This window comes from Gopherus evgoodei, chromosome 22 (genome assembly GCF_007399415.2).
Source record: "Gopherus evgoodei ecotype Sinaloan lineage chromosome 22, rGopEvg1_v1.p, whole genome shotgun sequence".
NCBI lineage: Eukaryota > Metazoa > Chordata > Testudines > Testudinidae > Gopherus > Gopherus evgoodei.
Window position 1 is genome coordinate 5,850,765 of NC_044343.1, and position 26,894 is coordinate 5,877,658.

A 26,894-nucleotide genomic window follows, 5' to 3' on the forward strand; every position below is an offset into this window, starting at 1 on the left:
CTCCAGAGCCCTGCTGCTGGAGCCCTGGGGTAGCGGCGGCAGGGTTCCGGTGGCTATTTAAAGGGCCCGGGGTGGTAGAGGCAGGAGGAGCCCCAAACCCTTTCAATAGCCACCACAGCCCTGCCGCCGCTACCCTAGGGCTCCAGCAGGCTCCGGGGGCTATTTAAAGGGCCCGAGGTGGTAGAGGAAGCAGGAGCCCCGAACCCTTTCAATAGCTACCAGAGCCCTGCATCACAATCCCACTGCACAACACACACAGAGGCATGTACCCCTCCCAATACCACAGACAGGGCATGACACTCACATATGTGATATGCCCCAAGTCACAAACAGGGCTTGTTGTGCTATTAGGTTTCGGTTTCAGGTTGGTCCTCAAGGTCGTGGATCCTGCTAAGGAAACACCTTCCTCTCCCTCGAACTCCTGCTTGGGTTGGAAAAGCTTTTCTTGTGTCTCAGTCATTGCAAGGAACATGGGGGGTGGAGGGGAGAGAGAAGGAAACAGGAAATCATGGAGGAATGAAAGACGAGGAGGTAAACAGAGAGGGGAGGAAGAAAGGGAAGGAAACGGTCAGAAAAAGAGGAAGGCAAGAGAGGACGGGGAGAAAGACCTAGAGGGAGAAAGGAAAACACAAGGAGAGAGAGAGGGAAGGAGCTGCAGGCTGCTGAAAGCGGGTAGATGGAAAGAGAGGAAAGGGATTGTGAGGAGGGAGGGGGAGCTCTGTTCATGACGCGGCTGCAGGGCTGCGATAGTGCAATTAAAAGCATGTCCCATTATTTATTAATAGCAGTTTTGTTGCTAAATGAGAAATGGAGGAGAAAGTGGCGGGGGGGGGAAGGAGGGGAAGCAGAAAGATGCCACAACATCTCCGCTCTGCCTGCTATTGCTCAGCTCCGCTGAAGGAGGAAGGGGGCCGTGTACTTCCGAGCCAGAGCTCTCTGCCAGCGAGACAGTGCCCGGCCTCATACCACTGATTTGGCTTCCGGCCCCTTCGGCTAATGACACACCAGAAAAAGAGAAGAACAAGTCCTGCTCCTGTGTCCATGAGATCCCAGCGAGACGAAGCCTCCTGCCTCCCTCAGCACAGCTCAGCCAGGAGACGGGCTCCGCTCCCCGCTGCACCTGCTGGTTGGGGGTGGGTCCCAGCTAACCGTCACCTGCCCCACAGATCGCAGCCAGGACTCCTGTGGTGCTCCGGGAGCTGCCACCACAGCAGTGGGGAGGGAGCGTCCTCCGGGAGGTTTGAGACTCTGCCATGTGGAGTTGTCAGAAGGGGGCAGGGATGGCAGAAGGTGAGTCTCTGCCCATCACCTTAGCAGGGAGGAGAGGGGTTCTGAATGGGTCTTGGATTCAGAAGATCCAGCTCCCAGCACCCCTTGGAGCTGATGTGACTCCACCCAGGGCTGCCTAATGGAGCCCAAGAGCACCCAGATGCCTGTGCGCAGCACCCCTCGGTGCCAGAACACGGGATGAAAGTGGAGGGAGCTCAGGATAAAAAGGCTTTGGACACAATGAAGAGGTTTGCAGGGGCTGCAGGACTGGACAGACTTAGGCTGGCTAAGCGAGTGGGGCAGGACATACCCATCTACACCCATGGGTGGGATTAAACCCCAGCAGGGAGAGGAGCCACTGGGGGGCGCTGGCCAGAAGTCATGGGATGAAACCGACCAAAGGAAATTTTAGGCTGAAGGCATAAGGCTGAGGGAATCATCTCCTACGGGTTGTGCTGGGAGCCCCGTTTGCTCAGGATACTTTGAACTAGACCAGCCCAGCCCCAGGGGAACCGGGAACCGGCCTGCCCTGGCCTGGGAAGGGACCTCAGCACCATGTTCTAGCTCTGGTCGCTCACCCCCCTGAGCAGGAGGCGGCTCTCCCCCGGCACTCACCACCATGCCGTTGATGGAGACCCAGCAGTTGCTGGGGAAGTCCTGGAGCATGGGCACGAGGAACTGGAGGCAGCCGTCCCAGTGACACAGCAGCAGCATCATGCCAATGAGGTTAATGATCCTCATCACCGCGCTGGCCAGGTCGTAGGTCATGTGGAAGATCTGCCGGGGGAAACACACGGTGTTAGACTGCGGTGCCCAGGACCAACCAGTCCTCCCACTGCTGTCCCAGCCTGCACCAGCCCACCTCCAGGGCAGCTGCAAAGCAATGCCCTGTACCGGGCACATGGTAGCAGCTTCCCTAGCGGAGGTGAGTTGCAGGGTTTGATTGGGGCCTTTCACTCCACTCTGACCTGGAAGATTTGCAACCCCTGTTCCAGAGTGTCGGGCTTATCACCCTCATGTGTCACCAGATTCCAAGCCAAATCTTGTGTTCTGCAAGGGTTCTTGAACCTGGGCTGAGCTGGGAGCTTGCAACCGAAACCAGGAAAGCTCCGCAGGGTACCAGCAGCAAAGCTCCGCACGGCTCCAGGCCCAGCTGTCTGGCATTAGGGAGCTGAGGCTCAGGAATCACCTGCTGCATGTTAACCGAGAAGGCTGCTTTTCTTCTGCCCCATCTCTCCCTCTCCCCGACCCCCCCTCACACGCAGGACCAGAATCAGGGGGTCACACAACATGGGCAAGCGGGTGCTTTGCTAGCCTGCAGCCACTCAGCTAAAGAGCTAGGGGCTATTTAGCTGCCCTCAGTGACAATCTGTACTGTCTCCGCATGCCCACTATCAATGCTGGTCTCTGACAAACACAGACACACACACCCCTCGCCTCTTGCTTGTTACTACCATTTCACGGGGGTTCTGATTCACAGCTGCTCACGATGCTAATGAGCCGAGACAGGGCTGCTTTGCAAAAGCAGCATCCACTTTGAAATTCCTAGACGCGCAGGAACCAGGGGTTCCAATCCCAGCTGGGTTAACCGAGCCAGGCACATTTTGAAGGGGAATAAATTAACTTCCGCGCAGCACGCCGTGAGCAGATCTTGAACCTGAGACTTTAAAGTGCAGAGTTTCCACATGGACATGAAAAAAACCCTGGAGACCTTTCATTATGGGAATATTGGTGAACTGCTTGGGCCGATGGGGCAACAGACTCCTTTGACATGACCGGCATTGTTACTGTACAGGATGGGCCCATCGCTGGAATCTTCTTTTCATGAGTAAGAGCAGTAACTCTCCAGTCACCGGCCGTTGGGGGGGGCCCATCTTTTCACTGACATCTGTTCGTTTGAAAACTATCTCTATTCCCGGCAGGAGCCTGCAGTTATTTTAGGGACCTGGGCTTCCCCTGCCTCCTTTTTCTACACTGCCAAGGTCTTGCTACATGTTCTTTGCATTTATTCTCCCTGTTCTTGGGCTTCGATCCAGCAAAGCTTTAATAACAATGATCCCCAGCTCTCCTCAGCAGACCTCAAAGTCCGGGCGTTATCATTATCCCCATTTTACAGATGGGGAAACGGAGGCACGGAGCAGGAAGGGACTTGCCCAAGGCCACCCGGCTGCCCAGTGGCAGAGCCTGAAACAGAGCCCAGGTGTCCCGAGTTTCAGCCACTAGGCCACCCTGCCTTTCTCTCTAGCCTGTAAACTCGGCTGCCTAGAAGGGATGAATCGCAGGGTTTATGGAAGAAGTGCTCTCTCTTGTGGACATTTCCCCTTCCAGTACCCTGGGTTCCTGATGGATTAAAGGTGTGTGGGCAGCACAGGATTAAATACATTGGTCTCTGGGGTAACACTAGGCTGCAAGCATCATATCTCCCTGTATGTTTGTACCGGCCCTCAATAATGACACCACCTTACACTTCCCACCCAAAGATCTCACAGCACTTTACAAAGGAGGGTCGTTATTCCCATTATATGGATGGAGAAACGGAGGCACGGGGAGACATGACTCGCCAAAGGTCAGCCAGCAGGAATAGAATCCAGGTGCCCCAGTCCGGGGAGTCACACTGCTGCTGTACTACTAACAACTACTCCAATGACTCCATTTGAGTTACGCTAGGGATGGATTTACTCCCCTCCATGACCACCCAGAACTCCCCCAAACTGAACAGCACTTGGATCTCCCCCCACTCCCAACCCCATTCTAACACACTTTTCACTCCTGAGGCCTGGCACCAGGCGGTGTCAGTCTTGGCCCTCCCCAAATCAGAGGAGCCCATTCACCCAAACACCAGGCCGACCCTTTCCTCTCCTTCCCCCATCCCTGCAGCCAGGGAACGGTGCTCACAGCCACCCTGAAATCAGGGCAGGTGGGGTGGGGGGAGAAAATGATGCCATCTGAGTACCAGCCTCATTGACAGCAGAGATGGTGCAAAATTCAGAGCCAGATTTCCCCCCTCAGGGAAGTTAGGAGCCCCCACGGACTGCGGTTAGCAAGCTGGGTACAATTCCCATCAAGTTAATCCCACAGCAAAGCTCCCTCTGCCAGATCATTGGAACAGGGTGGAAAAAGCCTGGGGACTGAATTTCCCCTCCCATACCAGGTGAGCCGCAGGGCGGGGGGCTGAGGCTCATTGTAGCAGGTCTCAGGAGACAAGGAAGCAGCTCTTTGCTATGCTGGCATAACCCAGTAGTGTAGACGCAACCTCCCCAAGTGATGGATTTTTCTCACCCCTGAGCACCGCAACTGTCAACCTAACCTGAGATCATCCGAAATCTGCACCTTCCACAGACAGATCTTACGTTACTGCCCCATTAGGGATGGTTAATGGCTCAGCGTCTACCTAGAAATGAAGAGCCCGCAGCATTACCGACCACCCTCTGGGAGGCAGGCTGCACACAACTTTTAACCTGAGCGCGAGGCAGAGTCCAGTGGTGTGAGCAGACCCTGGGGTACTGGGATCCCCTGTTGTAATGCAACAGTGCCCCACACACATACACTTAGGAGACTTGGGGCACAGCATTTCGGCCACCGCTTTCCACCACCACCTTTCATTTGGGAATCCAGCTCGAGCGAGGGCCTGATTTTAAGGCATTGCGCTGAGCTGCCCCTGCTGCAGCAGAAATCGCCAGGAGTTGCAGGTGCCCTGAAAATCAGCCCCTCAAGTCAGGCACTAAAACCATATACCACTTTCCGGAGTGCAGCCACTAGCCTGCCTCAGTTTCCCCTCCTCCCCCACAGGGATAACAGCATCTCCTGCCTTGCCAGGGCTCTGCGAGAATGAGGTCGCATTTGCCAAGCACGTGGAAAGGTAATTAGCACAATTTTGTCAATGAGGGCGACAAACGGACCCACGCCCACATGAATGGGCACCCTTGGGCTTGCCGTTTGCTAAAGAGCAGTTGGGAGCCAGTTGATGGGGCAGCAGCCAGCCACGTGGCAAGTCACTTTGGAAGGAGACCTGAGTAGGATAGAAGAGGAAAGGAGGGGACCAACCTTTCGCATGGTGCAGGCACAGGGGTTTCAAAAAGCCTGCATCCTCCGGAGCTCAGAGGATAAAACCTGGGCTAGGCTGTCTGGGGCGATCACTGGGTACGACTGAGGCCCCCAGCCGGCTCCACACAGGTGCCTGGCCACATGTATCAGAACCTCAGACTGGCTTGGGTCTCACACCCAAGGGTTGCATCTCGGGTGCACCTCACACTTGTTAACACATGGATCATCTCAGCCCCGTGAGTAGGGAACGGCTGTTAACCCCATTTCACAGATGGGGGCTCAGACCTGCAAAGAGATTTAGGCACCTAGTAACTTTGGAGCACTCGGCCTTCAGTGACTTGCCCAAGGAAGCCTGGGGCAGAGCAGAGACTTGGACACGGGTCTCCCAGGGGCTGGCCTGAGCCGCCCTTCCTCTCTCCTGCCCACGCCTAGGTTTAAGACATGAGGCGCCTCTTGTCTGAGGCGTGAGAACGAACAGATCTGGGGTTCTCTCAGCCAAGCTGCTTTGCGTTTCGCTCTCAGGAGCAGCTCAGCTTAGCTCCCCTATCAAACACAGGGGGCCGGGCAGGGACAGTGGATCCAGCCGTCGCCAGCTCCAGCAGCAGCCCTTTCCCACCAGTGACTGAACTCCCTCCTGCCGAGTGGAGCGGACAGGACAGAGACGCATTGGGGGTGCCACGCCCAGCCCTGGCCCCAGGGGTCAGAGCACCCCAGTGAAGTGAAAACATGAGACACGCTGAGGGTCTCAAAGCAATTGACAAACAGAGCGCAATTAAGCTTCCCAATACTCCTCCCCCAATTTTAGCCCTGTTCCGCAGATCTGGAAACTGAGATATGGAGCAAGGACGTGCCCAAGGTTACATAGTGAGTCAGTGGCAACTGGCAGAAAGTCAGCTGGGAATGGAACCCAGGAGTCCTGCCTACCAGCCTTGTGCTGTAGTCACCAGACCATCCTCTTCCTCCTCCTTGTACTACAGAGGGGGTGCAGAGCAGGGGATGCAACGCATCTGAGATCACGCAGCGCGTCGGTGCTGACCTGAGAATAGAAGCCACAACTCTTGGGCTGGTGCTGTGAACACTTACCCCTGTTCCTCCAGAGCACTAGGTGCATCCTAGCAATTCCCACATGCTTCCTCTGCTGGATCCAGCACCGCCCCTGCCTGAATCAGGATACGGGACAGGACTGTCCATAGCCACACAAGACAGTACATATTGACATGCAGGTTTTCAAACTTGGAAGATAGGAGCCAGAAGACAACAAAAGAGCAGGAACACACACACACGTGTGTGTGTGTGGGGGGGGGCGGGATGGGTGTTTCATAGCACGGTCTCCCCGCAGCTTGAGGGTAAAATTCCCCCGTCTCCAGGATCCTCAAGGAGGATCCTGCTAATGAGATCTAAGCTTAGGCTCTTCCATAGCACACCCAGGTGCAGGGGATTTTTGCATCACTTCCCAACCCAGCTGTGCCCTGCACCCAGGATCTTGCACTATTTCAAAGACGCCAGGAGGGAGATATTATTAAATGTGATTCAAGTCCTCTCACTCGCCTCTACCTACTTTAATGCCCAGACCAAGGCAGCCCTTTTACATACACACACACACCCTGATATTGCTAGTGAGCGAGCCTGGCACCCCCATCCCACTGCAGGGCTGGACTCTGGAGCCATCCCTCCTCAGCTGGCTCTGCAACCGCCCACCAGCTGCTTGGTACAGGCTTTTAATAGCCACGTATGAAATATTAACAGCGGGAGACGCCCGCCTCCGGGGCAGTCGCCTGGCAGGCCTGGGCACAGCCGGGCACTGTGGCACACAGACCACTCTGAAACTGGTGCTGGCCCTTCCCCCCAAGGGCACCTCCGGGAGAAGCCAGAGGAGGTACATTTTCTATCTAGGTTTTTATATCACTGCCCATCACTGTGGTATGAGCCCGCCCACATGCTGGCAGGGCTGGTGGAAGCTGCACTGACAATCCAGGGGGTCTCTGACAACATGGGATGCAGAGATACCTCTGAGTATCCAAAGCAGGGCCTGGGGTAGGTGGGCAGGTCCTAGTGGGTGTGTGTTTAAACGGGAGGGCTGGGGGCAAGGACAAACCTCTCAATTGTTGCCCATCATCTAAACTTTCAGTAAAAAACGCCAAGTCTCTGCTTGTTACAGCAAACCTTGCAAACACGACCCACAGGGGACCAATGCAGCAGCATCTGCCTGAGTCTGCAGAGAGCCTGAAACAATTGCTCTGAGGTGGGAATGGTCCTATTTGTTTCCAGGGGTGATGACGATCCTGTCAATGTCAACACGTTATGATGACACTGGGTCATCCAAGGAGAGGAAGGATGAGATACGAGGGGAGAGCAATGAATGAAAGCCTTTAACACAGCATGGGGTGGGGAGGGGTCATTCTCCAGTTGTCAAGGCTCAGCTTTCAGAACGGTGGGACGGACACACTTGGGCAGACCATGGTCACACAGCATGCAGGGGACTGACTTCTCTGCCGAAGGACATGGGTACATTGCAGGTAACGCCCCCCCCCAATACATACACATGGCAGCGTGTCTCAGAGCCTGGGTCAACTGACTCGGACTCGCAGGGCTCACGCTACAGGGATAAAAAGAGGAGTGTAGACGTTCCCGCTCGGGTTGGAGCCTGGGCTCTGAAATCTGGTGGTGGGGGAAGGTCTCCGAGCCTGGAACCGGCTACCCTATTTGTAGCCTCCTAGCACAAACCCACATTACTTGACCCTCAGCTCCGAGACTTGCTGGCCCAGGGTGGGGTGTTTTTTTTTTTTTTTTTTTACAGTGCAGACATCCCCTCCCTTTTCTATGCAATGCCCACAGCTGACCACAGGACGGGGCCAGGCCAACGCTCACCCATCCAGCACATTCCAGCCCCAACATGCCGACTCCCCCTTTTTAGGCATGGTGTTATTCCAGAGGCATTTCAGTGCTGCCGTAGGGCCTGTTTTGCGGAAGGAAGCAGGCGGCACGAAATTAAACCGTTTATTCCGAACGGCTGCCATGGTTATTAATAGGAGCTATTTGCCAGGGAGGGAGCTGGCCACAGGCAGGGCTGCTGCATCCATGCATGACACTGACAGGAGTGGCAGGAATTACAGACGGAAAAGAGCGAATGGAGCAGCTAGCGCTGCCGGCTGAGGCTGATTTCCTGCTGTCGTGCTCCTGGCAGGTTAAGGAATGGGGATCCAGGAGGTGGGGGTACATTCCTATGTACTACCCAAAGGTTCTCAACCAGGGGTACGCATACCCCAAGCGGTGTGCAGAGATCTTCCAGGGGTACATCCACTCAGCCAGAGATTTGGCTAGTCTTGCAACAGGCTACATAAAAAGCACTAACAAAGTCAGCACAAATTAAAATTTCAACCAATGACTTGTTCACACCACTCTGTATCCTGTACACAGAAAGGGAAGTCCAGTGTTTATATCCCAATCGATTGATTTTATAATTAGACAGCAGAAATGAGAAAGCCGGCCATTTTTCAGTAACAATTTGTTGTGACATTTTTGTATTTTTATGGCTGATTTTGTCAGCAAGTCGTTTTGAAGTGAGGTGAAAGACGAATCAGACTCCTGAAAGGGGGGCAGGCGTCTGGAAAGGTGGAGAGCCCCTGTACTACACTCCCCTGAACCCCCACGCAGGGACTCAGGTGAAGGAGCAGGATGGGAGAGACAGGGGATGACGGCCCAAAGCAAGAATCTGAATCCACTCTCCAGCCCCGAATGGGTCAGCATCAGCTCCCCTGTCAGTCAGGTGCAGGGAAGCAGCTCCTCGGAGCTCTGGGCACCAAGGGGTCCCACAGACCCTGTGTCTACGCTGAAGGAGCCTCCCGTATCCAACAGAGACAAGGGAACGACAGCGTTGTGCTCTCCCCATACTGAGTTAGGTCACAGTGCAGGGCCACCCTCCTCGCTGATGGCTCCACGGCGAACGGGCTGTCAGCTCTGATCCAGCATGAGCGGCGCTTCCCTGGCGGGATTCCTCGTGGCACAGAAACCTGTAGCAGGCGGCAGCTGCTTGCCAGGGCCACATGAGCTTTTTGGGTTCCCTGAGGAGCGTTCCAGCAGCGACCTGACTCAGGGCCCCGCGTATGGGCCAGGATCAGCAGAAAGCAAACCCAGAAGCCCACCCAGAGCTGGGTGTGACTCCCCAAATCCCAACCTCCCCTTAGGGCAGGGGTGCTACTTGGATCCCAATCCCTGCCCAACCACAGCAAGGGATCACCAGGCCTGGAGTGTGCATAAGTCGCTGGGAAGCACTGCTCTGCAATGTGTCGGGGAAGGAATCTAAGTGCCCGATTCCTTGTCCCCATTGACACCCAGACAGGGTTAAGGATTAGGTAAAGGCCATCCCTATATTACAGGTAGGGAAACTGAGGCACAGAAAAGTGGTGCAGCTGATGCAGTTTGGCCCAGGAGTTGGGTAAGAGTCAGGTTTAGAACCTGGCAGCTCCTTGCTCTGGTCTCTGACCATGGGCCCCCACTGGCCCCCATTCCAACTCCCTTTAGACCCAGATCCCATTGACAGGAAATCCCCAATTCAGATGCCACCATGAACATGGAGCATAAGCACTGACCCCAGTTGGAGGCAGATGGATGTGTGTGAAAACACAGCTGGATGTGCACAGACATACACCCGCTGCTCTGATGGAGTTTAAATGTCTGGGCCAGGCTAATCAGCCACTGACAGCCAGTCTCAGTGAGGCTGTGTGTGCGGGGACCATCTGGGGTCACCTAGGCAGAAGACAGCCAGGTACAGCATAGGTGGCACCATCTGTAGGACTTTGCCAAGGCTCCCTTCCCAGAGCCAAGCATCGGGCATCCGTGGAGCAGAGCTGAGAGCGGGTGGCGGGCTCTGGGTCATGGGAAAACTCCTCCTAAAGTCTGGGATGAGACCTAGCAAACTTGTCTCTCCACAAGGCAATCAGAAGCCGAGCAGGGAGCCCGGAAGAGAAAGGAGAGTCAGGGGCGACTGAGGCAGGCCCCTGCTGAGGAGTCTGGGTTGCTCACTCCCCTTCCTGCTAGCGGCGAGGCAGATGGGGATGGTTTGGAGAGGCCATCTTCACACAGGAGGAGATGAGGGAAATTTAGGGACAAAGCAGCCGCCTCTCCCAGGCCCCTGCCCCGTGCACGGAGATTTGTGGGGTGAAGCAAGGGGGCTCAGCTCAGCACTTCATTTCAGTCAGTCCCTGTCAGCAGGAGGGTCAGGGCCCAACTTTCAGACATCAGCCCCAGGAGCCAGGAACTCCCAAGTCCAACCTGTTTATTAGCACCCCCTCCCCCTGCCAACACAACCAGCCAGCAGGGGCAGAGTGAAGGGCACCCACTGGGTGGCGCTACCCCATCAGTTGGCCCCTACTTAGATAGGCCAAGGCTGGAGACTTGCAGCCCTGGCTGGCTGTGACCTTCAAAGCTCAGCCTGGTCGGCTTCTCTGTGCTAGACGCAGCCTCAGGCCCTGGAGTTTCCAGCTGCAAATCTCCAGCCCAGAGCCCCTCCAACCTCGCCAGGCTGGACTGCGGAGGAGAGGAGCGGCCGGGGAGAGCCCAGAGGGGTCTGACTCCCTTCTCCGTGACCTCCCGAGCTGTCACTGTGCTCAGCCTCCGCACTGCAGTTCCTCTCAGTGCTGCCTGGCAGCAGAGCCATTAGTCAATCTCATGCCCTCCGCCGCCCAGAGTCGTTACCTGCGAGGAGATGGGTGCTGGTGCTGCCTTCGCACCCAGTGTGCCCTCGCCCGCTGGCTCCCCAGAGAGAGCAGCAGACAGCGAGAGACGCAGGCAGTTCATGGCCTATCTCGCTCCTGTGGCAGCTCGGGGGCAGCGGGTGACGGGCCCTGCTCCCCCTGCCACAGACAGCTCCCAACACGGCCCCTGCAAAGCTGTCAGGAAACTCCAACTGACACACGCCAGCAACTGGTACACACCCTGCCACTCACACAGAGGCTACCACTACACACACCAGCAACAGCACACACCACACATGCCGGCAACTGGTACACACCCTGCCATGCACACAGAGGCTATACCACTACATACACCAGCAACAGCACACACCACACATGCTGGCAACTCGTACACACCCCGCCACTCACACACAGGCTACTGCTACACACACCAGCAACAGCACACACCACACATGCTGGCAACTGGTACACACCCTGCCACGCACACACAGGCTACTGCTACACACACCAGCAACAGCACACACCACACATGCTGGCAACTGGTACACACCCTGCCACGCACACACAGGCTACTGCTACACACACCAGCAACAGCACACACCACACACACTGGCAACTGGTACACACCCTGCCACGCACACACAGGCTACTGCTACACACACCAGCAATTGGCACACACTGTAGTAAGTAGAAGCCCTGAGATATAAACCTTGGCATCAAAGGCCTGGTATGAGGCCTGAACTAAAGTAATGGTCAAGACTTTGCTAACATAGAGCGAAGTTAAGCTGTGAGCCAGAGGCAGGCCCTGCTCACAGAAGCTGGCAAGGAAAGGGCTGATGCTGCAAGAAGATACGTACCTAAAAGGTACTGGACCCCAGATATCAGAACATTCACATCCTTGTACACTCCACACAGATAACAAGGAACAGGCTGACCCATCCCAATGACAGGGGCAAAAGGGTAAAATGATGGATAGAGTTGTTTTGTTCGAACCAACATGTACAAGGTGAGAGGCGGCACCTTACTACGTAGAGGGGTTGTCCTCATACGTCAGGAGTGATGTGTAACTTGTTTGTACCTGTGTGTAAGAATGCATCCCTGGGGCGATGTCTTGGTTCGGCCTAGGGGGCAGTGGAAAGTCCTGCCGCTGACTGAGCCGAGTCCATTGACCGTGGGCACATACTCGTAGGATGCTCTGTAGAGTAACGATCTGGAGGGAACTATTATTGTGTCCAATACGGCAATAAACCTGGCCGAAGTGCCTTCGTACCTTACTAGACTCTGTGGTCATTGGGGTTTCTCTTCAGGTCTGCTGTGTCAGCTATCTGCACAGAGCTGGGGCAGCACACAGAGGGAACACACGCACGCAGCCGAGTGATACCAACAAGGAGACAGCAGAGCACCGCACCGGTAGCATCTGACAACACACACCTGGCCCCACACACAGAGGCTGCTGCTACACACACCAAACAGTACACACACCATACACAAAGGCAATCACAAAGGCAACTGGTACACACACCGGCAACTGGCACACACACCCCACACAGAGGTAACTGGCGCACACACACCAACAACCGGCACACACACCGGCAATTGGGTACACACACCACACACACAGGCAATCGCTACACACACGGCACATGCAGGCAGAGGCACATCTCAGCCCCAGGTGTACATAACACTCCCCCCCACACACACACACACCATGCTGCATAGTTGAGAGTAAGGGAATTTTCCTACTTCTCATATGGGGACTCTGGGGTTTAGTGTAGTTTACCCACTTCTATTTTTACCGCGACACCCCTGCCCACACAGCTACACGTCCAACCCTCACTTGCCCCGTAGCACGTTCCTTAGCACTTACACAGCACTTTGCGTGTGCTTAAGTGCCGTGGAGGCAAGAAAACATGACAACAAATCCTCCCAACAGGCCTTGTGAGACAGCCTGTTTCACAGAAGGGGAAACTGAGGCAGGGGGTGGGAAGGGATTTGCTCAAAGTCGAGTCGGTGGCAGTGGTGCTCCGGGCCCCAATTCACTAGTCCATGCTGTCTCCGCGCATGAGGGTGTGAATGTGCACACACAAACACCCGTGCCTAGACAGACGCACTGACATCCATTCATGTCTCTAGCCACACAAATGGACAGCGCACACTTATCAGACACACAATCCTGGAGGCACTTGTGTCTCCCTGTGTGCGCACACAGCACACTGAATCCACACACGCACGGCAGACATCTTTGTATTAGACTGACAGTTCTCTGGGCCAGCGACTGGCCTTTGGTTCTGTCTGTACAGCGCCTAGCGCAACGGAGTCCTGATCCATGACCCGGGCTGCAGGATACGATCCCCTCCCAGGGCTGACCTGGGGCTGCCCTCCATTGGAAGGACCGGCCTGTCCATTTCAAAGGGAGCCTCAAAAGACACTACCCCCAAAAACACACACACGCAGTTGCAACCTACGTCTCAGTTAACCACGGCCCAACTCCCTCCCGCTCCAGACACAGATACGGATCCACACGGGCGGATGCCTACAGACTTAGCCTCCTGCTCAGCTGGTGAGCACAACAAAGGGTCTGTCAGCTCGGCGACGTTCAGGCCGTGGTGGGGAAGTGGGGGTGACGATACACACCCTAACCGCCCCCTCCGTCACCAGCCTCTCAAGCTGGGGAGGGGCTGGCACAGAGGTGGCAGGGAGCTGCAGGGGAGGGTTCGTGGGGTGACACCCGGGCTCAGTGGCCAGGCTGGCACCCTGCATAGACCGGTGTCCCCAACCATGCAGTCTCTGGGGTGCAGGAGGAGATGCAGGAGTAATACATGGGTGGGGTGGGAGGGACCTTAACAATAATCCACAAGCTGAAAGATGGTGGGAGTGAGCACTAGCGGTTAGAGCAGAAGACTGGCAGTCAGGATCCCTGGGTTCTATTCCCAGCTCTGACTACGTCAGACCAAGTCATTCAGTGCATGTGCCTCTGTTTCCCCAGCTATGGGGGAACCAGTAGAGATTCCAGGAGACTTAGCTTAGGGTTGTAAAGCACTCTGAGCCAGAGAGACAACACGTTAGACTCGACCCCATTATTACCAGAATGACAGGAAAATCCAGGCCAGCACAGCTGTACTAGCGGCAGCCAGTCATCACCATCTGATGGTGATTTGGTGGCCTGCGTGAAATAAGTTTGCCAGGTCTCATCCATTCCTAGCGGGCAGGGGCCCATATCAGCAAAACCCACTGCACGTTTGGGAGCAAGAACCTGCTTTGCAGAGGGGCCCATGGCACAGGACTCTTTGGCTGGAGTCCTAAGCAACCAGCACCTTTGGCTACTGAGCTATAACCTGTCATCTCTTAGCCATCTCCTCGAGCTGTGGGGCCTGAATTCATCCATCTCAGCCCTTTGGACTCTGGGCGAGAGGGCCACAAGAAGCTGCCTGTGCTCTGACGGAGGAAGGGAACACAGCCCAGCCGGCCTCAGAGGCAGGCAGGTGCCCAAAGGCCATCGGGCCGAGAGATGCCCCTTACCTCTTCCCACTGGTGGATGTAGCGGATGAGCCGGGAAAGGCGCAGCAGACGCAGCAGGCTGAGGATCTTGGTGAAGCGGACGATGCGGAGGGCCCGGGCCGTTTTGTACACCTCCGAATCGATGCCCTTCTCCACGATGAGAAAAATATAATCCACAGGGATGGAGGAGACAAAATCCACCACGAACCAGGTCTTCAGGTATTTCTTCTTAATCCTCTCCGGGTCCAGGATGATATCCGTGTTGTCCTCGATGATTATCCCGGTGCGGAAGTTCAGCACCAGGTCCATGAGGAAGAACGTGTCAGAGACCACGTTGAAGACAATCCAGGGGGCCGTGGTCTCCTCCTTAAAGAAGGTGATGCCCACCGGGATGATGATGAGGTTGCCCACCATGAAGAGAAGCATCGTGAAGTCCCAGTAGAACCTGGAGAGGCAGAGCAGATGGAGGCATCACCGACAAGCCCTCCGGGTTCCCTCTTGGTTTACTGTGCTCCCGCCCCTGCCCATCCTCACAACGGCCTCCTGCAGGCGTGACCCTCCTGAGAAGCTGGGGTGGGAGGCCGTGCAAGGGGAGAAGGAGCAGGAGCTCTGCCTTGCCAGGGGAGAAGGCACCTCCCGTGTGAAGGAAGCTCCCAAACCCTGCAGAAATCGAGTTCCGTGAGGGGCTCCGAGCAGCACAGGGTGGAGTGACCACGTCACGGGTTGATTTGCCAGCTCTGCCCCGGAGGGGCGGCGTGGCAGCAGCGTTTAGGTACAATGGGCAACATGCCATGTGGTGCCTTGATGCCAGACAAGCCCTTGTCCACTTCCCTCCCCCCTCCGCCTATACCTGCCGGGAAAAGCTTTCCCTTGTGTCCCGTTCCTCCTCCCCCAAACCCAGCTCTCTGGAACTTGCCCCCTTTCTCCTCCCTTCCTTCACCCTCCTCCTCGTGAGGCTCTGTGCCTGTCTGGAATAGGGCCTGACTGCAAAGACATGAAGTCCAATGGCTGGATGAGGGCACCCATGGTGGGGGTGTCTGCAGGGCCCCACGCTCTGCAGGGCAGGGGATTTTCTAGCTCTAGGTCTGTGCACATTCAAGGTGCTGGATCAGCATCTGGCTGGACCATAAAACGGGGGCTAAGGGGACGGAAGGGTGATGGAAAAGCAGGAAATGTAGCGAGATCCATCAGCTGGAGGGATCTTCAAACCCTCATTGCTTGGGACAAACAGCCAGGCTGGGAGAGGCACCACAGGGACAAGGAGCATGGACCCCATTTCAGCAACCTGGGGCCTACTGGCCACCCAACTTCCTGAGCTTTGCACGGCTCCCTCGTCCTTCCTGGTCATGCCGAGAAGGCAGCGCTGGAACTGGGAACAGAAACCAGCAGTCCTGACTCCCAGCTTCTTGCTCTAACCCCTTGAGAGCGCTTCCCTTCCGAGAACAAACAGCTTCCTGCCAGATCGGAGCCCTCTGACCCGGACCCATTCAGGGCCGAGAGGTGGAAAGCTGGTCCGGGAAGGGACAGAGCACTGACTCCAGAAACCCCATCTCCCCAGAGGCTCCACGTGGAAGGGGGGACGTGGCGGAGAAGGGAAGGAAGCCTCGCTCTCTCTCAGGGACTGCCTCCAGAGACAGGCTGGGTTTGAATCACGTACAACTGCAGCTTAAGCCAAAGCTTCCTGTAACCTCCGTTAGACGGAGGGAGGGGGCAGATTAAGGTTTGGGGGTTCTACTCTCACCTCCTCAGTGTGTTTTCCACCCATCCCCAATTCCCCTGGCCCTTCCTTGCACCTTCAGGGCCAGCAAGGACCTTTCCCAAGCGCCTGCAAGGTCGAAGCTGAGCCCCACGGCCCCATCCAAACATCAGCATGCTGCTCCTGTCTCCTCGTTAGCATGGTGCTCACCCTCCCTGGGAGCGCACCAAGTCCTTGCAGCAGAGCAGGCATGTGTCTGCGCAGGTGTGCGGGGTGGGGGGACACGGAGAGAACGCTGCGGGTTTAACAGCCCAATGCTCTCGGTCCCCAGGAACGCAGCCAGTGGGCCCCTTGCATCCCCCCATGGTCCCTCTGTCTAACCTCTGGGTGTCTCTCAGTAATTGGCTGGGGCAGCTAATTCCCAGCCTCTCGTCCTCGTGCACCAGATACCCTGCTCGATAAGATAATGGCACGGGGCCGGGATGCGTTTTTTGCCAGCACGGGTGAGGCTGCTGCTCTGAAGAGCCTCATTTCTACATGGGAGACGAGGTGTATTTCATCGCTTACTCTAAGGATGGCAATTTATTCCTCCAGTTCCTGGGGGCACCTTGTCGCACAAAAGGTCTCAAAGCCGCAGGACCAAAGCAAAAGCAGGTGCAAGCCACAGAACACCCAGAGAGGGGGAGCAGACAGATATACATGGTCACTCCTGGCTAAGGGGCTAGTATATATTTGTGCGTGGGGGTGAGGTGCTGGCTCTCCTTTCCCCTCCATAAAGGCTGGCACATGAATAGAATTAAACCTGCATCTTTCAAAAAGAAACGCAGCTCTCCCTTTGCAGCCAGCCTCCTGACCTTTCTCCAGTGACAGCGTGCACCTGAGACATTTCCATGGCAACAGCTAGTGATGTCACAACTGCACAATTATGACTTCAGAGCACAGCGCGGGGTGTGTCTCCAAGGTACCCTTCAATTATCCTCCCAGGATGCAGAGGGAACATGAGCAGCTGAGAGAAGAGGCAGGCAGTATGGTCTAGTGGCTGTGTATTGAGGGTCTGGGTTCTATTTCCGGCTCCACCACAGCCTTCCTGTATGACCTTGAGCAAGTCACCTAATCGCTGTGTCTCAGGTCCCCCTCTGGCCAGTCAAGGAGGCAGCGACGGGGGGCAAGAGAGCTCCACCTACCCAGACATCACAGTAATCCGAGTGCCTCACCTGTATTAGTCAAGCTAGTCCCGTGACTCAGGTATTATTCCCATTCTACCTACAGACACTTGAGGCAGAGAGAGGAAATCGAACCCAGGTCTTCCAAGTTCCCGTGTCACACCTTAACCACAAGACCTTCCTCTTCAAGGTCTCAGGGTGGGGTCTTAGAGTTCAGGGAACACTGGAGTAGGGGGAGATTGATGGAGGAGAAAGGTCCTCAAATCCATTAACAACTGCACAAGCCATCTTGCCCCAGATTCTACAGGCTAGATCCCAAAACACTCCTAAGACTCTTGAGGGTAGCTCTGCCCGGCGAGTTTGCAGCAACTGCTCAGGATTCCAGAGGCCCGGCCGAAGCAAAACTTTCTGTCCTTGCCTGCGCTACGGGGTCTGCATGCAAGATTTGCAGCTGCGTGCCTCTTGGCACGCTTGACTGGCACCATCACAGGCCAGTGCTCAGCATCGCCTGCGGCCAGCCCCGGTCACACAACACCAAGGGGCCCCCCCAGCGTTCGCTGGCCTGGGCGATCCAGGGCAAGCTCTGCTGCTGCTGCTGCCAAGCCGCGAGGCGAGCAGTGGAGGCAATGGAAAAGCTCTTGCAGACTGAGCGTTTACAGAGGTGCAATGGCTCCAGGCTGGCACTTGGTAGGTCTAGCTGAGAGCTGGAAAGTCTAGGGTGAACGAAACGGCTGTTAGACTAAGGAAGAAATAGAGATGGAGGGGGCAACATCCTGCATTACTGGCCAGGAACAGAACTCCCATAGTACTACAGCAGAGCCAATCTTTAAGTGCTTTACAGAGAATTCACCGAGTCTAACAGCACCCTGGGAAGGAACGGAATATCGTGCCGTTTGATGGGGGGGAACAGAGGGGCAGATCCCCCAACATAGCTCAGGGCCAGATTGCCAAGGGCTGTGAAAAACTGAGCGAATAAATATAGACACACTGGGCAAAAGTCTACTCTGACCTGAATCCCATTACAACCCCCTGGGAATCAGGGGCCAAATATGGCCCACTGAGACTGACAAAGCATCCCTGATCACCTACTGTGTTTTCATATGAGCTATCCTGTGTAGTCACGCAGCAGAGATGGGTAACGCCAACTTAGTAAGTATTCCTCAGGGGACAGTGAGTGCGTGGAAGAAGGGATCCATTCCACGTTACTAAAAATATAGCTTTAAAAGCAATTAAAGGTGCGATTTGAGCATGTAAATTCTGGGCACCTCTTCCATAAGGTACCCTGCTCCCTGACCTAACAGGAACCCAACGATCAGGAGAGAAAACAAGATTATGAAGACAATGGATTGTAAATTCTGTGGGACACGGTCTGTGATTTTTGTGTGTGTTTGCACAACCTCTGGCCCATGCCAGTGGCACGACCCCAATACAAAAGATAAATAATAACAGCACTGCCAATGCCAGTGCAACTGCCTTCCCACCATTTCCTGAGAACGTGTCCCAGAGGCTTGACAGTTCTAAACTCCCTCAGCACAGAAGCCTGCTGCAGACGTCTGCACTAATCCTTTTAAATTTTGCCACTGGAATTTCAAGACTGCAGATGCAACAACAGGGCAAACAATCAGATCAACCCCATTCCTCCTACAAATACTACTTCTAGGATGTATTAGCAGGAGTGCTGCAAGCAAGACACAAGAAGTCATTCTTCTGCTCAACTCTGTGCTGATTAGGCCTCAACTGGAGTATTGTGTCCGGTTCCGGGTGCCACATTTCAGGAAAGATGGGAACAAACTGGAGAAAGTCCAGAGAAGAGCAACAAAAATGATTAAAGGTCTAGAAAACATGATCTATGGGGGAAGATTGAAAAAAATTGGGGTTGTGTAGTCTGGAAAAGAGAAGGCTCAGAGGGGACATGATAACTTTTTATGTGCTTGAAAACTGTTGTTACAAGGAGGAGGGGAAAAACTGTTCTTCTTAACCTCTCAGGATAGGTCAAGAAGCAATGGGCTTAAACTGCAGCACGAATGGTTTAGATTGGACATTAGGAAAAACTTCCTGTCAGGGTGGTTAAGCACTGGAATAAATTGCCAAGGGAGGTTGTGGAATCTCCATCTCTGGAGATTTTAAAGAGCAGGTTAGACAAACACCTGTCAGAGACGGTCTAGATAATACTTAGTCCTGCCATGAGCGTAGGGGACTGGACTAGATGACCTCTCGAGGTCCCTTCCAGTCCTACGATTCTATGATATGATTCCTCCTAGACAGAAATCTCGAGCTCATTTGAATTCAGCACCACAGATAGCTCACCATGGTCAGAGATTCAGCGCAGAGAACATTTGTGAACTGATCCCCAGCAGCAGAATGCCAGAGAAAATGAAACAGTGCAACCACCAAATATTTTTCCAGCCCAGCCTAGAATATGCTTCGTTACCAGAGTGCGGAAAGCAGAAATTTTAGGGTGAGTGAAGAGAGTAAACAAGAAACACATGACTCCTATAATAGCAGGGAAGGACCGGCATCCCCCCACCATTAACCAATTCAACATTTAATTAGTCATGACGCTGTTTGAAGGTTAATAGTCGTTGGGAGAAATAAGGATTTAAAGACATAAAGAACAAGGTCCTGATTTTCAGGGATGCTGAGCACCCACATCCTACACTGCCACCCACTGGCTTTGTGGGTGCTCAGCACCTTTTAGATCAGGCCCTAAGGCCAAAAGTGTCATACCGAGTTGTCTAAGGTGAGGCTCCTAAATCAATATTGAGGCACCTACGTATAAACAGCCTGTTTTTCAGAAAAGCTGCACACTCACATACCCAACGGAAGTTAACGGGAGCAGTGGGCAGCACCACTTTTGAAAAAAAGAATCAGGCACTTATTTAAGTGGGTTTGGGAGCCTAACTGTAAAAATCAGGTTTGAAAAGTTGGCCCGAGTATTTAAGATCCCGTGAGACCTACATTATTGAACTCAATCTCAAAGAGTCAAGTATGCAAGGATTCCAACACAGCTGTGTGTGCCATTTCATTGGCCACCAATTTCCTGTAGGGATCCTTTGGGGGATTGCTTTGCAGCGTTCTTAGCCGTCATCCAAAAAGATTCCCAAACCCTTAAAACTTGCCCCCGAAGCAGCAGTTGCTGATGAACAAACTACAAAGTCTGTCTCCCATCTACCAAATATGACCACTTTGCATTAATTCCATAGCAAGGGGGAATCACCACGGATCTCAGTAATAACCAGTTCATCAGAGCGGTCTCTCAGCGCACAGAGAGAAGGCATCATATAAATATGTAGCTACGGTGTCATTTTAAAAAGGCACCACCAGAAACAATAGGCCAGACATCCCAGGGAAGCAATACAAATTCTGGTAAAATTACCAGAAGAGCAGCTGCACGCTCTGCAGTACCAAAAGCCACATGGGCAACTTGCCATGGGTACAAAGGCTTCAGCTAATTGGAATAAACTTGTTTATCTAAAACACACACCTGCCATAACCCTTGCTTTGACATATCCCTGCCTGGGAGCTCAGCAGCTATTGCTCCACCAGCAGGACCTCACCGGAAATAAAAACCTGCGGCTTGCCCAGGTTTATTTCCCATCTGCAGTTGCAGGGAAATGGTGCCTTTGAGTCAGCTTACAGCAGTCCCAGTCATTCCTTAGGCATGTTTTGATCCTCAGCCTGAACTCTGAGTTTCTCTGTACCTGACAGTCCCAAAGCAAATACACAGAGAGACACACACGCATTTGCAGCCGCAATGAACTGACTCATGCACACGTGTTTGCTCTCGTTTCTAACATTCCCAGGTTGCGTGCATGCTTCAGGGTTTAAACCAAGCTCTATCTACTAGAAATCAGGACGCATCCTAACGTGGTGACAGATTATTCCACATCTGTCTACTGTGGGGTTTCCTGCACCTTCCTCTGTAGCACCAGGCACTAGCCCCTGTCAGAAACAGGATACTGTACTAGATAGACCCTGTGTCTGCCCAGTATGTTTGTTCCTATCAGCTGGATGTAAAACTCTTTTATAACAAACTCTGTGCTATGCTAGTGTTTTATATCCACAGATCTCAAAGCATTTCACAAACATGTTTTGGTGTATTACATCTCTTCACCCTCCTATGTCTCAATTTTACAGAGGGATAAGCTGGGGCTTAGAGAAATTACACAATTAGCCCAAAGCCACTGCAGAACTGGGAATAGAACCCATGAGTTCTCCCTCATCTTAACTTTAAAGTTTAGCTTCAATTGGGGATAAAAGCGCAAACTAGACATTTTTAAAAAGGCACAGGAACAGGAAATACATGGAGAGGGTAACACAAGACAGCTCGTCACTAGGTGGGTCAATTCTGCATTGTATGTTTCAGCATGTAATTTACAAGGTTTTTATCAGATTTGCAACTAGTGATAGGAAACAGCCACCCTGTTGCCTCCTAGTAATTCAATATTTGTGTAAATAGGACCTTTAGCTCCAGAGCATATCTCCCCCTTGCATTTTGCATGAATAATTATAGTGCTCTGCCTGTGATGAGATACATTCTCCAAATGGGTGCGATTATGAAGTGATGTCACATATGCAGATGGGCATGATTTTATCTTAAAATGAGAAAATGGATCTTGCAAGGAAAACATTGCTGGAAACATATTGCATTAGCCTGATCAGATTTTTGGGATGAGAAATATCATTTAGCATAAGCATTTACGTGGAGAGTGGAAATCAAATAAAGCCAAATCCGTATGCACCTTGATATGATTTCTAAGATAAATTCTTCCTGGATTTTGCTCTCTGGGTGTAGGTATTAAATCTGTGAATGTAACAGGATGGATTTGTTATTAATTCTTTTTATTCTGCACCTAAATGCCCCAAGCGATACTAACAAATGAGTCCCTGTCCGCAAAGGGTTTCTAGCCTAAATAAACAAAACAGACAAAGGATGGGAGGGGGAAAAAACACAGAGAGGAAGTGACGTGCCCATGGTCACACAGCAGTTTGGTAGCAGGATTGGGAACAGAACCCAGGGCTCACACCTCCTAGTTCTTTGCCCTTGCTGCTGCCTACCAGATGACCTTGTGATTGAAGCACATCACAACAACCACCACATGGATTTTTATTCCCAGTTCTAACACTGACTCACTGCGTAATCTTGGGCAAATCTCTTAGTCCCCAGTTCTGCCAGGAGCTCTGAAAGAGCAGAGCCTGGTACTCAGGCAGAACTCCACTGGCCTCAGCAGTTTCTGTAACCAGCACATGGATTTGCTGACACAGAGCCCATTGCAGAATCGGGGACTTCAGTGACTTGTCTGCCATAAAATGGGATAGAGGAGGAGGAGATGTTTCACAGGGGAGCGGAGATGCACAATGGATAGTGTTTGCAGAGACTTGACCAAAAGCGCTGCAAACGTGCAAGGCACTGTCTGTTCTTGTCTCTTGTTAAAACACACTTTAAAAGAAATGCTTTGAAATGGCCCCAGTGTCTGTCTGCGAGAAATAGCCTGTGGGGAGCAAGCGTGTTCTTCATGGCACTGGTAATTCCTAATTCTCTTAAACACAGCCCGAGCATTGCCACAGTGATCTCATTATGACAAGGTCAGGACAGACAATGGAGATGACACTACGATGTCAAGATGAAACAAAGAGATGTCAATGCAAGTTATGCTTTAATACCATTTAAACGCACCACCCCAGATAACGTTAGAACAAAGCTACGACAAATGGAATGGGGCGGGAGGGCAGGGGAGAGACACTCAGGGGCAGATTCTGACCTGAAACTACTGGGACTGAATTGATTTCTATGGAACTGATCCTTCATTCTACACTGATGCGAATCACGCTCTTTATGCTAGCTGCTTATTCTGTATTAATGCCTCAGGACAAATGATGTGTGGTGGTAATTGACAAGGAGGGGAAAGGTAGAGCTCGCTACACCAGAGACTCATAGAAAAAGATTAATGACCCTACAGGTTGTTAGACTGGGATTAGTGAAGGTCATATATCAGGGAGCCTTTCCTCTGAGTATCTCGGGCACGTTTCAGCCCTGCAGCATATACGACTCCTTCCCTGAGAGGGACCCACTCCATGGGGAGTGGGGGAAGGGGATCCACTGGATGAGACTCTGCTGGAGAATTCTTGTAAGGAATCGCAGTCAGCGGACAGGAGCTAGAGTCTTCTGAACTGGGGAAACACGACAGAAACACTGACACGCGCTACCACAAGCATGTAACCAGAGGTTACCTACCAGACAGGGCACTGGACTGGGAGTCAGGAGACCCAGGTTCCATCCCTTGTTCTGACACTGACCTGCTGTGTGACCTCAGCCAAACCATTTCCCCCGGATTCTCCTCCCACTCTTTGTCTGCCCTGTCTTTGGGGACAAATCTCTCACTACATATTTGTACAGCCCCTAGTACCACGGGGCCCTGCTCTTGTAGGTGCTGTTTGGATATAAATAAATAAAATCCTCCAAAATTCCCTGTCCTGGAGTGTGGGGGAGACAGGCCCTGCACCCCCGGCTTCCTGCGACTCACCATGACTCTCTGCCAGCCAGTAAATAAGAAGGTTTATTTAGACGACTGGAATACAGTCCAAGCCTGGTCTTGCAGGTACAGACAACAGGACACTGCCCCCTCGGTTAGCTTAGGTCAATGGAGGAGCAGGGAGGCCAGAGCTCTGTTGGGAGGCAAGACCCTCATCTGGGCTCCCTTCCCTTTTCCCAGCCAGCTCCAAACTGAAACTCCCTCCAGCCGTCTCACTCAGCCTCCCCCCGGCTCCTCCTCCAGCCTTTGTCCAGTTTCCTGGGCAGAGGTGTAACCTGACCGCCAACCCCTGCCCTGGGTTCTCATGTTACGTGCTCAGGTATCCTCCCTCAAGACAAGTCTGCCATCCCCAATGCAGCCAGTCCCAGCAAAACTCCCCTGCAACCTTCCCAGGTCAATACTCCCCACTCAGTATTCAAAGAAAACAGTAAGGACACTCCCACTTCGTCACAGCCCCACACACAGCTTTGGAATTCAGTTCAATCCTCTCGTGAAATGCCCATATAAACCGACAGAAAGCAGCAGCAAAACCATCAAGGCAATAAAACAACCCATTGGTTCAGGAAACAAGGTGAAGTTGCTACCACGACAGAGGGGCTGGAACTAACTGCAAGACTTTCTGTCCGCCGCATGGGTGCTCTGCATCTCCTACTCTCCAGGGGTGGAGACAGCCTGCATTGCTACTTGCAAAACGCTGCCGGGGAGAGACGCAGGTAGAGCAGGAACAGCAAGGGAAGGAGGAAGAAAATGGTACCCAAGCTGGCTTAAGCACCCAGATGTCTCGTGACAGCCGCATCCTCTGCACAGTCTTTTGCCTTGGAGAGTGTGGGTCATGTGCAATTTTTCAGCCCCCAATAACAACACCCACAAAACCCCACATAGCTGTACAATATTTGATCAGCTCATACGCCTCCCCCCAGCAGTTTGAATTTAACTCTGCAAACACTGGGACCAGTCAAAGCTCTCCCGGGGCCTTGGCAGAGGAGGTTGGGGCCAGGGGGACAGAATACCGTATGACGCGCCAGATGGAAACGACACACACTGTGGCAGTAGCTTGCTTTCTGCTTTGTGAGTCCCAAGGGGCCCTAGTCCCACGGTGCTGGATGAAAATCTTGCTAGGAAGCCTCAGCACCGAGGACCTGGCTTCATCCAACCTGGGGAATTAAAGCTAGGAACACAATCTGGCCTCATTAAAACACCCTGCAGTGCAGGAGGGGAGAGACACACACACAAAGCTGCTGCATCACTGATGTTTAAATAAGGGGAGAGACCAGATCCTCGGCCGCTGTTATGCCCACCCGACCTTCCACCGTTCTGTTTACGTGGCCAGCCCAATGCTGATGGCAGGGAGGTGCCGTTCCCCTGCACCAGCTGTGGAATGTTAGACTGAGGGGAGCGGGGCACCACTGGCCTGGGCCATATTTTATTCCTGCTCCTTGCAGCTGCCTTCCCATTTCTGCCTCTCTGGGAGCGACCCCTGGACAAAGCCGGGTCTCTGAACACTGCTGGGTCACTGTGATGGCTTCCCATTTGGTCACAGGCGGGAGGGCTAAGAGGTTCAGAGGCCTCCTGGGTGGAGGAGAAGCCCAGCCCTGGGGAAGGGCTGAGGGATACCCTTGTCAAAGGCACCCAGCTTGGATTCCTCACTCCCTGTCCCCAAGGGAAGCCGGAGGCCTGGTGCCCGCTCAGATGGGGCTGCGGCTTCAGCTGGGGATCAGGCTCCCGCGCCCCCATGGCCAGACGGGAGGGGAAGGTGTAAAGCAGAGCCCAGGCTCCGCTCAGCCCCTCCACCCTCCAGAGACAGCTCAAGGTGCCCTCTTGACAAAGCATCGCCCGGCCTCCCAGCCAGCCCTGGCCTCTCCCCCTGGCGCTCAGCTTCCTCTCCACCCCGGAGGGGCTGATCAGTGGGATCGGGGGGAGGATATGAACTAGGTTCCCCTGACCCTCTGGCTCCCCCAGAACCTGAAGTCGCTGTAAGAGTGGATGGTCCTGCTCCTTCCTCCAACCTGGGCTCTCTGCCCCTCTCTCTCCCCACCAATCCCGGGCTCACACTCCCCCCTGGGGCTCCCTGCCCCTCTCTTTCTGTCACCCCATCCTGGGCTCCTCCTCCCCCATCCTGGGCTCCCTGCCCCTCTCTTTCCATCAACCCATCCTGGGCTCATCCCCCCCCATCCTGGGCTCCCTGCCCCTCTCTTTCCCCCCTCATCCCAGGCCCACACCCCCTCTGGGCTCCCTGCCCCTCTCTTCCCCCTCCCATCCCGGGCTCCCTGCCCCTCACTCCCCCCCATTCCGGGGCTCCCCCCCCCAGGCTCTCTGCCCCTCTCTTCTCCCCCCATTACGGGGCTGCCACTCTCGGGGTCCTTGCCCCTCTCTTCCCCCCCCCATCCTGGGCTCTCTGCCCCTCACTCTCCCCCCATCCCGGGCTCCCCCCGGGCTCCCCCCGTCTTTGAGGTCGCTGCAGGGGTGATCTGCCCCCCCCGGGGTCCCGCACCTGAAGTCGCTGTAGGGGTGGATGATCCAGGCCCCCGCCGACTTGACCCGCTCCTGCTCCCGCTCCACCGCCTTCTGGGAGCCGAACATCCGCAGCGAGAACTTGTTGACCCCGGGCTGGAGCATGGCCCCGAGCTGGCGCTGCATGAAGCTCGCCTGGCTGCCGCGGGGCTCGCCGCCCTCCTCCGGCCCCCCGGGGGAGCCGCCCTCGGGCTCGGCCCCGCTGCACGAGAAGGAGACCTTGGGCTCCCGGGGGGGCTGGGGCTCGCCCTCCGGCTCCCCCCGCCGGCACTCCCCGTTCGGGGAGCCCTTCCCGGCCCGCCCGCTCATGCTGCCGCCCCGCAGCTGCCGCTGCCCGCGCTTGGCCCCTTGGCCCGGCCGCTCCTCCGGGCCCGGCGCCCCCCCGCCGCCGCTGCCGCCGCTGCCCGTCCGCATGCTGCAGCCACCGCCTCCCTCGCCCGGCCCGCCCGAGAGCCGCAGCCGGCGAGTGGCGAGCCCAGCCCGGCCG

General features: G+C 54.4%; 1 protein-coding gene across 1 annotated transcript in view; it reads right to left on the reverse strand.

Annotated features, from left to right (window-relative positions):
* The window catches only part of HCN2 (hyperpolarization activated cyclic nucleotide gated potassium and sodium channel 2), a 39,850-nt gene extending 13,302 nt beyond the window's left edge, over positions 1-26,548 (reverse strand). The window contains exons 1-3 of the mRNA XM_030540254.1: positions 26,388-26,548; positions 14,526-14,949; positions 1,885-2,046 (exon numbers count right to left, since the gene is read on the reverse strand). Of these exons, the coding sequence (XP_030396114.1) occupies positions 1,885-2,046; positions 14,526-14,949; positions 26,388-26,533 (732 nt within the window). The 5' untranslated portion in view covers positions 26,534-26,548. The remainder of the gene's footprint in view (positions 1-1,884; positions 2,047-14,525; positions 14,950-26,387) is intronic.
* Between the last annotated feature and the right edge of the window lie 346 nt (positions 26,549-26,894).